The sequence below is a fragment of the Coenobita brevimanus genome, chromosome 4, assembly GCF_032717465.1.
Source record: "Coenobita brevimanus isolate Jiangsu-jjx chromosome 4, ASM3271746v2, whole genome shotgun sequence".
Lineage (NCBI taxonomy): Eukaryota > Metazoa > Arthropoda > Malacostraca > Decapoda > Coenobitidae > Coenobita > Coenobita brevimanus.
The window spans coordinates 1,459,714-1,477,640 of NC_136957.1; the positions used below are offsets into that span (position 1 = coordinate 1,459,714).

A 17,927-nucleotide genomic window follows, 5' to 3' on the forward strand; every position below is an offset into this window, starting at 1 on the left:
ACCTCTATTGGGGTAATCAGGGGGGAGTTGATGGACTTTGGCATAACCAGATAAGAGTTTCTCACATCAGGAGTATTATTTGCAACCCCAGGCTTGTCTGAAATGTAAACCCAGTGAACTGCAGGCGAAGTTCTCCTCCTCCTGCAGCTCACCATTCTCCTTCTGGGGGAGGGAAAAGTAATTCAGGCACTGGCATAACCAGGCAGTGGAGCCACCTATAAATTTCTGCCCCTGCATGAAGGCATCCCTCTCCAGTTCTGCTTGGCTGTTGAAAGCATATTAATGAGGTAATGGCAGGCGTTTACTGTGGGCAGATGGTTTGACATCTTTAGTCAGAGTTTTGTATTTATTTTCTTTGCTTTATTCCACTACTGAGAGAACTTTCAGAATGGAGGAGACTGATTCAGCCTTATATTAACCCATTCAGTAGAAGTTTCCCCTGAGCTGAATACAGTACAGTATAGTATTTGTCACTGCAAGGTTAAAAACATAGGTGACATTCAGGCAGAAGGACTTGAAATTTTGTGTGTGGGATCAGTATGTGGGTGATACTGGTACATGGGCTTCTTCTGCACCCAAGTCTCAAGGTTTCCTACACATGACCCCACCATCAGGCTACTGCTATTGGTTTGCCCATCTGATATGCCTCGTGAGAGACCTTTGAATGGATTTGGTCTGTGTACTGTGGGTGTGTCATTTGCCCTTGTTCTCTATCTGCCCCCCCTTCCTCCCTCCCCTTCCTTTTTTTTTTATATATGGGGTGATAAAATATGTGTAGTTGGCAAAACGGAAAATAGTATTATAGTTGTACGCTGTAGGTTAGATGATGTTAATGTTGGGGTTGAGTTTTTTGTTCTTTCAGTACTCTCACCTTACTTGTGGTGAGTGTGTACGGTATTTTCCGTCAGTTTAATGTCACCAATTCAGACATCAAAACAGCCACTATTCCACTGGACCCTCACTTAGCATAACTGTAAACTCTCTCTCTATAACCACATGCCTTAATCCTGTAGAAAGTGGCCATTATAACTCTCCTCCATGTCACCCTTTCCCCTAACATCTACAACCCTCCTCCCATCCTACACCACTGTCACTCATATACCTATGTACCTCATTCACAGTTTTCCCACCCCCAAATCTACCTCCACCTCACTCATACACCCTCTCCAAGTCAATCTCTCACTCAGTTCACTCCACATAGCCAGCCAGACCATCTCCAGGTTCACCTATCATTTTTAAGCGCACCCAAATCAGCATCACTATCCTCACAGACTTCTTTATCATTCTGTCTCTCCATGTAGGTACAGACATTCCACTTTTTTCCACTCCACTCTTTACTTGTGTCCATCCAGTCAAGTCCAAGCTTAACATCCATATGTCTGGGTGGGAACAAAACGCTGACATGGAGTAACTCCTTTAAGCTCACCTCCCTATTCCTTGTCACCACCATCTATGTACCTACAACTCTCATTCCCTGCAGAACCCTTTCCTCCTTTAAACTCCCATCAGTGTTCATTACACTGCATAGACGCTATATGCTCATGTTCTTAGTATCCTGACTCTTCTGCCTCAGTACTCACTCAGTGACCTCCCCCTTTTGAGGGATAGGGAGCTGAGGGAAGTTTGTATAATCAGGCAGTAGAGTTGCTGGTTATAACAATGCCATCTTGTGAGGCCATCCTTCTCTAGTACCATCGTACAGTACAGTGTATGTCGTGTTGTCCAACTTCATGCAGTATTTCAAATTAAATGTATGGAAATAGTACTTTTTTAAGGCACTGTACATGTCCTACTCAATATGGTGATACCTAATTTAGTTGTGACAATCCTCAGATCATTTTATTCAGCTAATGGACAATCTCATAAATGGGTTAGAAAGAGCTACACTATTGCTAACCAGGGTCTGGGAAAAACACCTTGGGGCTCAGTGCCAAGAGACAGTATGGGTCAGTGATACTTCACCTGTACTGTACTGATATCTTCTGCCCTCCAAGAAAAAAAAAAACATCTGATATTCTATTCTCAGTGTGAAAAGGTCATCAGACATGTTAGATGTAATTACAGTAATACAGAATATTTATTACATATTCATAAGCACCTGGTTTGGTCTCCAGGCCCTCACCTCAGCCCCAGACTTGGTGTTTTGGTGTCATTAACATGCTGTGCTTCCTGGCCCTGCTGCTACCCCATCCACAATGAAGGTACGGTATTTGTATTTTCTTGCAACATTATTAGCAAAGTTTCATTCAGCCTAGGATAGACCTCTCAAAACTGAAGTGGTTAATAGTAGTTTGAAATATCTTGCTGAGTAGCTGAGTCCATTTCCTGAGGCCTGGTAACTCTCCCCTGCACAAGAGATGACGCCACACATCACTGCATATGCCACCACTTGGGCACTGATATCCAGAGTTGATTTCATGTCTTACCAGTCACTAGTCATGTCCTACACCACTTGACCACTACCATCATTATATTTGTTACCTATTTTTCACCCAAATATTTTATGTTATGGAATATTCAGTGCACTCCCTTCTACAGTCAGTTTCTCTCTCTCTCTCTCTACTTCTTCATGCCTTTCCTCCCACTTTAGTCCTTTCTCTCCCCTCACATTCTATTTCTTTCTTTCTCCTGTCACTTCCCCTTTGTTCCTTTCCTCACAAGTGTCCTATTTCTTCCTGTTTGTTTCTCTTTTTCCCTCCTCCTTTTGTGCACAAGTTCCTTTCCTCCTTTACCTTTCTTCCGGTTCTTCATCCAGCTCTCTCTCTCTCCTCCTCATCTCTCTCATTCTTTCCTCATCCTTCTCCCACACTCATACTCTCAACGTTTATATCACAAAACAGCCACAAACCTTCATTAACCAAGTTCATAATCGTTCATACATGCACCAGTCTCTTACCCCATCTTCTGCATCTCAGTAAGGTTGACCAGAATAAAGAAAAATGGAAGAAAGCAAAAAGTCCAGTGAAGTTCTGTGTCTGTTTACATCAGCCCTGTTCATCTAGGTTTCAAGCTGCATTACTGTATCCACAAATATCCCTCTAAGTTTCCCATCTTCAGTCTGCCTGAAGGGGACATCATTCCTAAGTTCACTTTTGTGCCACACCAGTTACTTTCACAAATTCCTTCCATATAGCCAATCCATCTTAGCCTACCTACATGCATCCCCTTACTAATCCACTATCCTCTTAATTTTGCCCATAACTGTTCAGCAAAGTGGTACTGCATATCCATCTTCTATTTACTTAGCTATACCCAGACACCACAATCCCGTAAAGGGTGGCTGTTTATCTCCGAGATAGTTGTTTTATGGGGAGGGGCACTAACCCTCCACTAACCCACTTGACACAGGGAACACGTATGGGTTGGTTATATGGTTACCACCCAGCACTGTAAATGGTTTCCTGGCTTACAGGAAACCTTTAGGCTTGTTATTCAATGAAAAGCCACCTGAAAAGGAATGAAGAGTAATAAAAAGTGACAGGAAAGATGAGAGAAATAGGAAGAGAAGAGGGCAGACAGAAAAAGAATGATAAAGGTGAAGGAAGAAGTAAGCAATGCTACATCACGAGATTGGATATAGGAATATCCATCTTGCTACTCTGATTTCATTGCACTTGTATCTGAGAGTCTACACTATGTATCTGACCGAAGTTAATTATCAAAATGCAGTACGCTTCTAATATTAAATACAAGCATAATACCTCTAAGTTTCTCCATTGTCAGTAAGAGCAACTGTATTGTAAATTTCTCCCCCCAGTTTCTCTCACAATTGAGACAGCTGATGTTAATTCTCCCTCTCCACTTAATTCATCAAAGTACCATAATTTGTTGACATACTCCAAATGCACGACCTGTGTAATACTTTCTCTCCCAATATTGGTAAAATCAATTTCCTATGCATGCAACACACCAGTAACTGATTACATCTTTCAGCACACTTTTTACACTCTGCACCTCATTATGTATCCACCCACTACTAATGTAAGATGCATTTACAGTACCACCAACCCCTTTTTTGCATACAGGACACAGTCATTAATAACTCCTTCTTAAACACAACACAAGCTTGCCTACTCTCCACCACTGTAGTGTGTCCACCCAGCCAACACACACCATCACTCAACTTTTTGTTCAATGGTTCCCTCCTTGCAACCCATCATCATCAGATCATCTGCATACAACACCGGCCATGAATGTACAGCGTTATGTAGACAGTTTGTATTATCAGGAATGTTGTGCACATTTTCTTAATGAATGCTAATGGGTATACTGCTGGTATTCCATACAGTTAATAAGTGCTGTTATCTGAATTGTGGAAACTTTACTTTTTTCTTCCACTGACAGAACTCCACTTGTGGACAGGTCAGCCTTGTTCAACTAAATGTTACTATACACACCCATTGGTAAGGCAGTTTCCTCACACAGCTACTTCCAGGTTCAGGCCCCCTGACCCACAAACAGCCTAGCCACCATCAGGCAAGTTTAATGAAAATTTTGATTCTAAATTTAATGAATGTTAAAGTTACTGGTTCAAGTATCCTGTCAAATACTGTCAGTACAGGTAATGAACTGTTGAAAGTAGGTGATGAAATCTCCAAACTTTGGTCTACACTTGCCTTGCTGTCAGCCTGTTCTAGCCAGCACAATAGTTACAAATTTCATCCCTCATCAAAATTTTGATCTATTTCTTCCCCTCTTTGCATTTCTGTGCTGCCACTGTTACCCAAGACTGTTTATCTGATGCGTGTTCTGCATTTAATCTGGGCTGCCATGGAAATCACATGCTGCCTAGGGGCAAGATGTGAATAGTACCAATGATTCAAAATGTCACGATGCTTCAGTCATCCATTATGTATCTGCATGAAAATGATAGTTAAATGACTATTACCTAGATAATGAGGTGTCTGTCAGGCAGAATTGTTCCTTATAATGATATGCAAGAAAAGAGCCTCTGCACATGGTGGAGAAAACAGAGGGAAGTATGAGTACCAGCACTGTGGCTATGCAAATCACAGAGAAAGTGTCTGATAATACAGTACTGGTAGCGCATATGTAAATTTCATTAGCTTGTCAAAACAAACATTAGTGTTCTCATTAAGACTGCAACCTGAGGCACATATTTGAAAAAGATATCCATGAAAATGCACTTCAGGAAATCACATCATCCAAAATGCATTGAGGCAACATTATATTCAGCTCCACTACTAGCAGTTTTATGCATTTACTGGCAGTCCAGACTGTGACTGGATCTTCTCTCTGTTCCCTTATCTAGGCAGCTTTTCTCAACCCTCCCAGTTGTACCTCCCTTAACATTATCTTTTTTCATTCCACTTATATGTTCCAGGTTCTTTGTCAGGCTTCACATATCTCTTCATCCATCCATCATCCAATCCAATGTCGCCCCATGAGGAGCATTGGAACTCGAGGCTAGGCAGATTGGTCCTGACATTTAAAACGAGAGTGACCAGCCTCACTCATCCCAGAGTGGCATTACCTGAGCAATAAACCCTAACCACCCCTTGGATATAAACCTACACAGGCTCAATCCGAGTGGAGCTCCTCAATTACCCACTAACCACCAGGCCCCATAATTTAGTTACATGGTTACCACCCAGCATTGTAATTGGTTTCCTGGTGTACAGGAAACCATTTGGCTCATCACTCAGTGTACAGTTACCCACTGAGTGACATATAACTAAGTAAATATATGAAACATAAACTGTTTACATGCCGACCATTCAAGATGCATAAGAAGTTTACTCTTCATGATGCTACTCTGTTGGTGACACTATAGCTGTAATGTACACAGCTCATGCCGAATCAGTCCATCACAGTAAATGTTGTGCATACGCCAATTTTAATCTGTTATCAAGTCAATTTACTTCCATTTGTATGTAAAAAATATCACCAATCTGTTAAATTGTAAGAAATCTTAACATGTGGGGGAAAATATCAGAATGATGACAACTGCCTGGTGAAGTGGCCACTGTTTGCTGCTTCACAAAATGTATTCTGTGACAATCCATCTCACACCACTCTCAGTGTACCTACAGCCATATTCTTGTCAGTAAAAGAGATTGAAACTGTATAGTCTTGCCTCTTCCTTAGCAATGAAACTGTATAGTCTTGCCTCTTCCTTAGCAACATATTTTCCACCATACACCTTACAAGTAGTAGGAGTAATAGTCTAGTAACCCAGTGTCTGGCTGAGCAGATCCATCTACCACTAGCAACCAACCACTCCTGCAGGGCTGTCCCATGCAGTGAACTAATGTTCCCTTGTGACAGACGGCGACTCACCACAGCAAGGCGTGAGGAAGGCTGTAGGTTTGGTTCCTGGATACACGCTTTATGTGCGTCTCACCCATTTATCAGGGGCAACATAGTGGGCTTCACATCACCCCATTATTTAGTAATGTGGTTATCATCCAGTGTTGTAAATGATTTCCTGGGGTAAAGGAAACCTTTAGGCTTGTCAGTCAGTGCAGACTTACCTAAAGATAGCAATACCTCAAGTAAGTGGATGATGGACTCCCCCACCTACCACAATATGTTACGTATATCTGCTGTAACACATTATGCATCAGTAGCATAAAAAAAGATGTGTGTTGTGCAGATAACAATGCTGAGGAAGAGGCATCACAAAACCTCTAAAACCAACTAAAAATACATCCCCTGATACCACAAACCTTCTTCCAGTTCATGAAAACCATTGTAATCCCTTATACATTTGTGCCTGTGATGTATTCAGCAGTTGGCTGTTTACATGTCTTACCTACTGTACACCACTTCACTGGAAATGTGGGCACTATTGTAGGTACTGACATCATAACATCTATCAAAAAATATATATAACCCCAAACTGGACTGCTTGTGTTTTGATAAAAATGGCATAGTAAAACATGAAAATAAGAAAAATCACAAACTCAACTACTGTCTGTGTATTACCACGCAGCTTACAACTACAGAGAGGATAAGAAATCACAGCTTCTCTGAATACTTTTCTTTCTACAACTTTCTTTAAATCCAAGAAATACAGCTGAGATGGGTACAGACTTCTGTACATTGAAAAGTACAAATACACAGACTTTCACAGACTTCTTTGCTGGCTACATTCGCACTTTTTTTAGAATAATTCACAGACGCTGCTCAGAGCAGGACACACATCATCTTACTTTAGTTACTGTACACAACACTGGGAGTCCTAATGCATGGTAGGACTCAATATCACTGAGGTGGTCCGCTCAAGGGCCCGACTGAGACACTAGGGGCCCAGGGACCGGGGGGGACCCAAGGGGGTGCCACCACCCCCACCACACAGTTTGTACCACACCCGCTCACTCACCCCGCCCACTACTAAGATGAGGAGTTGGTTGCCGGGGCCTCAAGGGGTACCGGGGCAGGGGCTGGGGCCGCAGTTGGGGCCGGGGCCAGAGGTTCGCACTTTGGGGTGACGTCAGGACTGGGGGTCATCTGAGGTGGGGGGCCAGGAGGAGTGCTGGTTGGTTTCACTGAAAGAGACAGCTGCGGGGCGAAGATTGGCGCACTGGCATGGACTGGGGTGGGGAGAGAGACTGGGGTGGGAATGGGGGCTAGAGAAGGAGTGGGAGTCAGGACAGGGGATGGGATGGAATTGGTGGTGGAGGGGATTTTACCTTGACTGTGGGTTGTAGTGGTGGTGTTAGAGGTTGGAGTGAAGTTAGCAGGGGTGGTTGAGGCAGTCACAGATGGGAGAGTGTTGGTGGTGGCAAGAGGGTTTGAGGACACCTGGGTTGGGGAAGTGGTGGCAGGGGCAGGAGTGGACGCAGCAGGGGTGGGTGGGGCAGATGCTGGGGTAGTGGTGGTGGTGGTGGTTGTGGTGGTCGTGGTGGTGGTGCTGGGCTTGGTATCGCTGGCACTGGTGGCTGTGTCGTGGTTTGTGACGCCAGCCGCTGGCGATGGTTGACTACTTTGGGCATCTGGTTGTTGTGGCGATGACTTGGCGTTGAGAGTTTCATCTGGATTAGCTGATGGAGCAGTGACAGCCACTGTGGGGGCCTCAGTGGTGGCTGGTTGTGCTGTGGCTGCTGGTGTGTTGGCTGGAGGGGATGGGGATGGGGTCCGGGAGGGTGGGCTGTCAAACTGGACATGAGCCACATTGAACAGCACCTGTGACAGCTGAGAAGCCACATATGTGTCCAGAATCTGACTCATGACCAGCGTCAGAAGTCTGTTTTCAGTGCTGGAAATGACTCTTGCATTGGCTGGAACCCGAGAAAGATGCACCAGGGTGTTGGCTGAGCGTCGCACCATGTCAAGGCTGGTACCCATCAATTCTGGATTATCTTTAAGCGCACTCACACCTTGTACATTTGCCACATTCATAGCTGCAGCTTCGGCCTCCTCTATAAATGCCACAAGGAGGGAGACACAGCCATTCTGCATGGCTATGACTCGTGCAACGCCAGAGTCAGCAGCAGAGAAATAGTGGAGGAGATTGATGGAGAACTCCCTCAGTACTTGGTCCTCGCCTCGGCACATGAACCGGGTCAACTGGCCACATAGGTTGTCCAGGCGATTGAAGGGTGGGGTGGCCAGGACAAGGTCAGTGTTTTGGTCCAACACACACAGCTTCACCAGTGCTTCCAAGGCCAGCCGCTGAGGGGACAGGGCTGACTGGTGGGATGTGCCACCTGAAGGGAAGGGATCCTGTCCATATGAGGCTGGGCAGGTGGCCCAGTGGAGGAGGCCATTGAGGAGGGGCCGTGAGATTTCCTCTGGATAAACTGAGAGGTCGAGGTTGCCGGCCATGTTAGCCAAGGTGACCAGTGTGTTCTCATGCACGTGGTGGAGGTACGGCCACCACCAGTGTGTGTCCGGAGCCAGGGACGAGCACCAGTCACTCAAATCTGCCTCTTCGTCCCGGTCATAATGGGCAGTGGAGGGAGTGCGCTGAGGGTGTTCATGGTGGAGTAGTATGGTCTTCCCCAACAAGGCCAACAATGACGCAGACTTGCTCATAATATCCTCATTGCCTGGGATGAACGAGAGATTACGGATGACCGTCCCCACGCAGATCACACGCCGGGCCAGCCAGTCCTGTCCCTCCGTGGTGGTGCTGAGTGAGGCTTCGTCCGGACTCCACGACTCTTCCTCCAAGTCCTCGTGTGGCCGCTTGAAACCCGAACTTTCCCGGCGTGAGCCTGCACTCTCGCGCCGCTCTAGCCTGTCCTGCTGAGATGGGGGTGGGAGTAGAGGCAGGAGCTTCAGTGTTGCACCCTCTCCTTGCTCCTCCCTATCCTTCTTATCACTACTTGGTTCCCTTTTAACTGTCACTGCACTAACGTCCTGCATTTCAGTCTCCTTTTTCACCTCACACGGCACATCCTTAGTCTCTTTCACACTATTTTTATTGTCACTAGTGTCCTCAACAGGCTCTTTCTTTAATTTTTTAAATATTTCATCTAGTTTGCTCTTCCTCAAATTGTTTACTCTATTTACCCTTTGACTGAACAGTTTGTCAGATGACTCGTTATCTTTGGAGTTGTCGCACTTTTTAGATATAAGGTCCTCCATCTTCTTTTCCTTCATCTCGGCCAAGAGTTCCACTACCCGGTCCTTCTTCCGGGACTCCTCATTCACATCCCCCATTTCTACCACATTTTTCTTCTTGTCCTCTACCACATCCATCATTTCTGATTCCTTCTCCTCCTCCTCCTCCTCCTCCTCCTCCTCGTCCTCATCTTCTGGCTCCTTCTTCACCACCACATCATTAACATCCTCATCATCATAATCATCATCCTCTTCCTCCTCCTCCTCCTCCTCTTCTGACTCCTCCTCCTCTTTCACTTCCTCCAGCTTGGCAGTCCCTCCTACCCTACCATCCTTCCCCGGAATTAACCTCGTGAAGACCAGTGGTGGAACAGAACTTTGCATGTTGCAGATAATGTGGGCGGTACACTCCCCCCCACCCACAGACCACGTATCCACTCCAGAACTGAACCCCTCCCACTTGTCCCACTCCCTCACACCCTCGCGCAGAAACAGCTCTCCGTCACGTCGCACGAATTTCACACTCTTCCCAGTTTTCGTGATGAGGGTGAAGTCCGGGCCGCCCCTCAGGACCTCTTCCTTGTTGGCAGGGTCCGAGTCATCCAGCCGGCCAAGGTCAAGGTCCAGGGTCGGTGATGGGGGCGGTCGTAGGTACCACGGCCGGTCTGACAAGTCATGCTGTTCAGCCTGGTGGGATGAACATCTTGTTAGTCATGGATTTAAATAGTACTAGCAGTAGTGGTTGTATGAGTAGCAGCAGTTGCAACCCCAGCCTCATCTCAACTGCATGCTGAAGTTACCCTTCTGCAGACCAACATCCTTCTTTAAGAAGACAGGAAGTTGAGGGGCATTTGTGTAAATGGGCAGTGGAGCCACCAGGTTATATCAATGCCACCATGTAAAGGTGTCTTTCTCCAGCACTGTGTTGTGTGTTGACACTCAACCTCAGTCAGTCTGACTGAACAGTGGTGTCACTGACTGCTGATTAGCATATTTTACAAGCTGGGCACACATCACCTGTGATTCCACCCAACCCAGATCAAAACTAGTTGCTGAGGAGGGCTAGGTGATGTCCTTACCTAAGTCTAACTAGATGAACTCATTCATATTTTTTTAAGGAAATCTCTGATGGGTCGATGTCAGGAGAGGAGGCTTGTTGTGCAGCGTTATGATCGAGGTGTAGTATTGCCCTATGCGTGTTGTATGTAGGTGTTTCTTCACTGTTAAGTGTTGAAATGACTATAATTGAGATACTGTTGTAGGGGGTCTGATACTGTTTGTGTGGTGATTGTTGTATGTGCCTAGATGTGTTGTGTGTGTCTGTTATGTTATGACAGGGGTGTTGTGTCTGTGTGCCCCTAATATCTGACAGGAAGGACTTTAATTTCAGAGTGTGGGTGAGTTGAGGGAGTGGTTTTGGCGCAGCCAGTGGTGATGCATGGGACACTGTTCTGTATGTTTTGCTGGCAAGGGACTAGAGACACTACTGATCTAATGTACTGTTTGTAAAGGAAGGAGAGTGCTTCTTTTCGTTGCCCAAAGTCTGGCCCTGTAGCAGCCCAGTGTGCAATGATTCCCTTGGTAAACTGCCTCTTGATGTCTTGTACATGGTCCTTGATTATGTCACTCCAAGGATCTTAATGAAGAGAGTGTGGCATAGGTACTTTGTTAAGTGTGATGTGAGGGGAATACCTACATTCACGTGTACTGATGGAGAGGAGTGTGGTGGTAGATCTGGCTACAGTGATCGTCGAGGCTTAAGTAAAACGAGTGTATATAGAGCATGACAGATAGATACATAACCTGAGATAGACTGACAGACAGATAATTGTCTGGCCTGGCGGGATGAATACCTTATTAGTATGGGAGTCTTTGGTGACACAGGTAATCCTCACTCTACTGGTAACTTATTTCTTTCAAAATATGAAACCTCTGATACAACAAGTACTATATACTGAGGATAACTATACTGTACAGTTTTGACTCTAACTTGGTCGAGATTTTTGTCCTTCTGTGGCTTATATCATGCTGCTTAATTTCAAGGACAATACTACAACTCTACATCCTTTCCATTGGATCTATTCATGACAAGCATCACATTCTGTACTCAGTTTTTATTTATTGAGGCAAAGATGCACTTGACAGGTTGGTGATGACTGGCTGAATGCAACATGTCTGAATACCATTTACTAACCCAAATTTCCCACTCAGATATATGTTGTCAATTAATAATGCTAATGAGTAAAGAGATTATGAAGTGATGCTGCATTCAGCCAATCATCACCAACCTGTCAAGTGCATGACCTTAATTTAAAAAAAATGAGTACAGTAGTAATATATTCTTACAACTCAGCATTCATGATTGAGAGATGGCAATTTTAGACCATGTTAGAGTAAAACGAGTATACTGTGATTCACGGATTGCGATGAAACTTTATGCGATTGTGTTCACTGAGGGAGGACTTAGTGGCAATAATCACCACAAGAGACACAGACTTATATCAGTGGGTTACTGGATATGGACAACCAAAACATGGTGTTTGCGCCAGCCAGTTTCATATTAACCCCTCTGAGCTGCAAGGGACTGAGACTGGGCTAATCTTACTAGTGGGTAGCTACTGTAGGTAAAACAGGTATGACCATCTACAAAAACAGTAATAGTAGGCTGCAAAATAATGCTGATTTTGAGTGTGCAGTATATATATGGGATCATACAGAACAAGAGAGGAGGGAATGTTTAATCTTGGGAGGAGTTGTCTTATTTAGGGGACATGATATGTTCTGGGACTGAAGCTAGCTTGGTACCAAAAGCAAGGTGTAGTTTGAAGAAGTTTTGTGAGCTGTTGCCTCTCCTGACAATGAAAGGGCTATCCCGTGGCATGTTAGGAGTGTAATGTTGTACAATACTGAGACCTGGACGGTAAAAGAGGAGGATATTCATAGGCTCAAATGCACAGCGATGCAAATGATCAGATTCATGTGTAGTGCATCTTTGTATGTGAAGACTGGGAGTGGCTAGGACTGCAAATGAGAGAGATGAGAGGATGGACTGGACTTGAATGTATTAGTGTTTTGATGAGAAGGGGTAGAGTGAGATGGTTTAGGCACGTGACGCGGACAGAAGATGACAACTGGATGAAGATTGCAAGAGGTGTGAACACTGAGGGTAGAGTTGCAACAGCCAAACTGAAAAAGGCATGGGATAAGGTCACACAGCATGAGCACAAGGATAAAGCACTAAACAGAGGAGCTGCAAGAGATCGAGCAGCATGGAGAGCTGCCTTCAGTGACCAAGGCCATCACATGCAAGCATACTGGAACCTTGATAAACAAAACAAAGCAAAATGAAAACGAAACACACTCAGCTGACGGTAAAATCTTAGTCCTCATGGGTTAATGCCTGCCTCAATGAACTGGACCACTCCGATATTTTATTTTGGCTAGTATAACAAATTAAACAACTGAGGGAAAAATGCCAAAACCAATATCTATTAGGCTTTCAAAATATACAGCTTTACTTTAATCCTCTACTGAAAATCCAGTTTACTTACCCTCCTTTTGGTTCAAAAAGCTTTATGGTACTAAAATCCATTACTTTTTCTTCAGAAAGAAATTCAGCATGTGGGTAACCTGCTGGAAATATAAATACCTGTACTATTTTTAAATACGGGCACCAGTCTATAGGTGGGAGGGGGGAGCACTAATCCTGACCAGAAACGTTACCCATCAACTATATTCTAACGTAAAAATCCGAACAGGATATACTGTAATATGTGTGTGTGTGTGTGTGTGTATATATATATATATATATATATACATACATACAGCAAGCTTGCCCCCAACGCGTGGGTTTCGTTCCTAACGTGGCGCGTTCAGTGCGAAACCGCATAAGTTTTAACTACTCCTTATTTTGCTCCCTAGATCTCCTAATTGTGGTCTTTTGCTGTTATCTGCCATTGGTAATCAATATGAAGCACTTTAAGTGGTTAGAAGGTTTATTTAATGTTATAACTTACAAATACAGTACTGCACAGCATAACTTCAACATACAAATACCTAAACACAAGGCAACATTCCGATGCCGAAACCAATCGGCGTTGGAATGCTGCCTTGTGTTTACGTATTTGTATGTCGAAGTTTTGCTGTGCAGCACTGTATTTGTAAGTTATAACATTAAATAAACCTTCTAACCACTTAAAGTGCTTCATATTGATTACCAATGGCAGATGACAGCAAAATACCACGTTTAGGGAGTCTAGGGAGCAAAATGGTTTCAGGACTATTCGCTGTCAAGCCAGTTCACCGTCACAACAATAACAAGACAACATAGACTTTGATGGATCCCCCGGAAATATAGTTATTAAAGTATTGATTAATTAATAATAAGTATACTGTATTTATAAAAGTATTGATTAATTAATATAAGTATATTTATAGAATGACGGGGAATCATCCAGGGTGCAAATTGTCCTGACGGGGAATCGTCCATGTTTTGACATGGAATTGACATGATGGCGAATTGTCTTGGAACCCACCGATTGTGTGTAATCTATAAATCAGGTTAACTGGTTACAAGGCTTTATTTAATGCTTTAACTTTCTTTAAGTGCTTTACCTTACAAGTGCATACCAGAATGGTAAATATTTAACTTACAAATACAGTACTGTGGAAAAGCAGTACAGCAAATATTTAACAAACAAATAAAAAAGGTAACAATCTGATGCCTATCAGAAAACTGGTTATAAGACTTTATTTCTTGCTTGAACGTTATTTAATAATACACTAACTTGCACATAAACTTACCAGAACAATACTGTAAATATTTAACTTACAAATACAGCACTGAGGAAAAGCAGTACAGCGAATCACATCACGTGATCAAAACAAACCATGCGTGCTGAGCTGATGTTCGAGAATTTGGCCTTTCAAAGGCCTCTCGCGTAAATTTATAGTTTTCGTAATGGTTCTTCAATCTTACATTGTCTTATACGTATCCCAGCACTAACCGCGTATAACTGCGTGCGCGTTCGGCGAGAACGTGTTCGGGGCGAGTTTACTGTGTGTGTGTGTATATATATATATATATATATATTTGTCTTGACTTATTTCCCACCAAAAGATTGGGTGAGTTAGAATGGAGAAAGAGGGGAAGTACAACCATGAGAGAACTGTCAACTGCATACCTGGTGAAATGAGTCACGATCATCATTCACACCCAAACACCCCCTTCCAGTAGTCTGGCTAACAGATGCACAAAAAGGAAACATATTCTCTGAGGCATACTCCATGTATAGCACACAGGTGGTGGAGAGGGATGCTTTCATGTGGTGAAACTGACATAATTAGGAGGTCCAACTGCCTGGTTATACAAAGGTCCTTCAACTACTTCCCTGTCTCCCAAGAGGAGGATGGTGGACTGTATGAGGGGGTCAGCTTCACCCTGCAGTCCACTGGGTTCACACTGCAGATGAACTACTACTATTCATACACACAAACATATATTTCACTATGACTCACCCTAACACTCTTCCTAGCCTCCTGACACAAAACCTAACACCCAAACCCTACCACAAAACAACACAGCAACTAAGCACATATGGAAAACATTATCTCTTAAGGTATACTCCAGTTCTATGCACACAAACTCAAAAGAATACTTCATTATGACTAACTCTGACATTTTTCTAATAGCACAAACTCAACCAAGACACAATTTCTAAACTATACACCCTACCCAACACAAAGATCTACACATAATCACTAAGTTACACTGAATATCTAACACACAAACCCACACAAATTATTCCCCTGCCTCACCTTAACCCTTTTGTTTGCGCCAGTGGCCTCATCGTCACGGCCCAGCTCCAGCTCCGAGCAGATGTCGAACATGTTGATGAGGCCGCGACGTAGGTGCTCTATAAGGGCCTCCAGCAGCCCCGGCATGTGATGCAGCCCAAAGTAAACCACCGTCTGGTCGTCAAACAGCAGGATGTTTAGCACGTCCAGCGCCCACGTCACTTCCGCTGCTAGACCACACCTGTAGGCACAGAGGTAGTTTGTCATCATCAGCAGCAGCATTCTCACTGCCTATAATTCATCATCTGGATATACTGTCTTTACTTTAACTTGGCCTTCTCTCCATCATGAATGAAGAGCTGTAGTAACAAATTAACACTAGAATATGATGCCAGTCACAAAGATGTGCTATGTAAAAATGCAGAGCTGTACCATTGTCTTTATCTGCCACTTAGCTATATCAGTTGCAAAAGGAAGAAAATCTGGGCCAAGTTAAGGTAAAAAGAGTTACATATAGTAGATAAGAAGCTGCCATCAACCCTGGGAGATGCTATCAATGAGTCAACAGCACACAATCATCACTCAAGCAATGTCCAAGGTGAAAACAGTTACATATCTTATTGTACATCTCGGATTTCATTTTTCCCTCATTTCCCAGTACCCGTTGGGAAGCAATTAGCTGGTTTTGACAGCTGGTTTTGCTTTCAGTCCATAGAATACATCAGCTGTACCACGGCCACTATCAATATGGGGATCCCTTAAGATGAATCATGGAATCATTTTCATGTATGTATTATAATGATGATACAGTCTGCAGTTTCTGTGTCATGCATTCCCCTGTATGAGGCACTAGTGAATGACATGAAGCACATACAACAACTGATCTGAATGACATAAATAACAAGAACAGAACAGAACTGAATATCCCGAAGTAAGAGATCCAAATCCACTAATATGACAAAATTCATGCAGAGGGAGATATGCAATGTGAAGGAAAAACCGCCAAAGGATACTATATTGCCGCCGCTGCCTTACACCCCCCTGACATGGGCAAGCGGCTACTGGACAGGTTTGGGCCATGTTTTACTGGTCCTGAAAGACAACTGATTTAAGGGGTTGAGAAATGTCAAGCTGTCTCTAAACAAGTTATCTAGGACTGTGCTTAAAAAGATCACTAGCCAGTTTCTTTACAATACACATCCCCACAGAAGTGAACAAATATCAAAGATTGTTTTATTTTCCTATTCTGTCACTACTACATTCAGTCTAATTTAGATGAATTAGAGATGTTGAGAAATGAGTTACTCGAGAGGAGCATGTGGAGTCACACTGAGAGACAGACTGACAAATGAGGAAGTAAAGGAGCATCGTGGTATGGATGTGGATGTGATAGGAAGCGTTACGAGAAACATATTGAGGTGGTTTGGCCATGTGGAGAGGATGGAGAGTGAAGGACTGAAGAGGAGAGTGTATGTGAGTGAGGTGAAGGGACAGGAGAGGAAGGGGGAGGCCAGGATGAGATGGAGGGAGGGGAGAGGAAGGAGGAGGCCAGGATGAGATGGAGGGATGGAGTGGAGAGGTATATGAGAAAGGAGGGTGTGAACTGGGAGCAGGGCAGTGGAATGGCAGGGGACAGGGTGACATGGAGGTGACTTGTTTGTGGCCACCCCTAACAGGATTAAGGTGTTTGGCAACAGATAGACAGACAGAGATGTTGTGAGAAGAAGTGCATGATCAGGGATTTGGCACCCCTTTTTAATGTCACAGTGTTCATATTGACTCTATCGGATAAGTTTATGAGAAACTACAGAATATGGTGAAATTTTTGGCATATCAGATTAAGCCAGGAATCCAGGGGCTTGAATAATGAGTGAATGGAAGCGTGGCCCATTTGACTGGGCAAACTTGGGCTGTCTGGACATTGCTACTCCTCACCCTCCCCCTAGGGTGGGAAAGGAGGTCCAGATGATGATGATGACGATGATTAAAGAAGGTAAACACATATACAGTAATCCCTGTCATAACCGGACGTCCAATTCCCGGATATTTTGGGCCTGGGCCTTCGGAACCCAAAAATGGCCAAAAAACATAAAAAAGCAAAAAAAAAAAAAAATCTGACATTTTTCTCAAAAGTACTTTGGACTAGGAGCGCTGCGCCAAAAAGCTGTATTTTCGCATGCAGTAGACTGGCCCCCCCCCCTTCCTCCCCTCTTACAATGTTGTGCAGTGTTAAGAAATTAGAATTCAGAGTGCAAATGATTAAGTACAGAGTGCAAACTGGCGTGATGCAACTGGCATGGAGCAATTAAGAATAGAATGCGCAATGTTAAACAGTTATAATTCACAGTGCAAAGGATTAAGTCCAGCACAACACTGGATTACTGTATGTGCTTCAAGAGCATTTTCACCACTGCCAGAGCCTTAGAGGAGGCGGGTTAATCTCATGGACGTGTTGTAAGTACCCTGTACGCTGCTAAATATTATCCATACTCACTTCTAATTCCTCATTCTCTGATTCCTTTTCATTTATTTCATGTTGTCTGTCCCTTATTTGTGTGAATAGGGTCTTAAATAGGTGCTGTGCATGTCCGGTAGGGAGT

The 17,927-nt window shown here is 43.9% G+C and overlaps 1 protein-coding gene across 4 annotated transcripts in view; it reads right to left on the reverse strand.

Moving 5' to 3' along the window:
• Nucleotides 1-6,995: 6,995 nt before the first annotated feature.
• The window catches only part of LOC145394656 (trithorax group protein osa-like), a 181,879-nt gene continuing 170,947 nt past the window's right edge, over nucleotides 6,996-17,927 (reverse strand). For all 4 annotated transcript variants that reach the window (XM_080268447.1, XM_080268455.1, XM_080268440.1 and 1 more), the window contains 2 exons: nucleotides 15,349-15,568; nucleotides 6,996-10,218 (listed from right to left, as the gene is read on the reverse strand). In XM_080268447.1, the coding sequence (XP_080124573.1) occupies nucleotides 7,357-10,218; nucleotides 15,349-15,568 (3,082 nt within the window). In that variant the 3' untranslated portion in view covers nucleotides 6,996-7,356. The remainder of the gene's footprint in view (nucleotides 10,219-15,348; nucleotides 15,569-17,927) is intronic.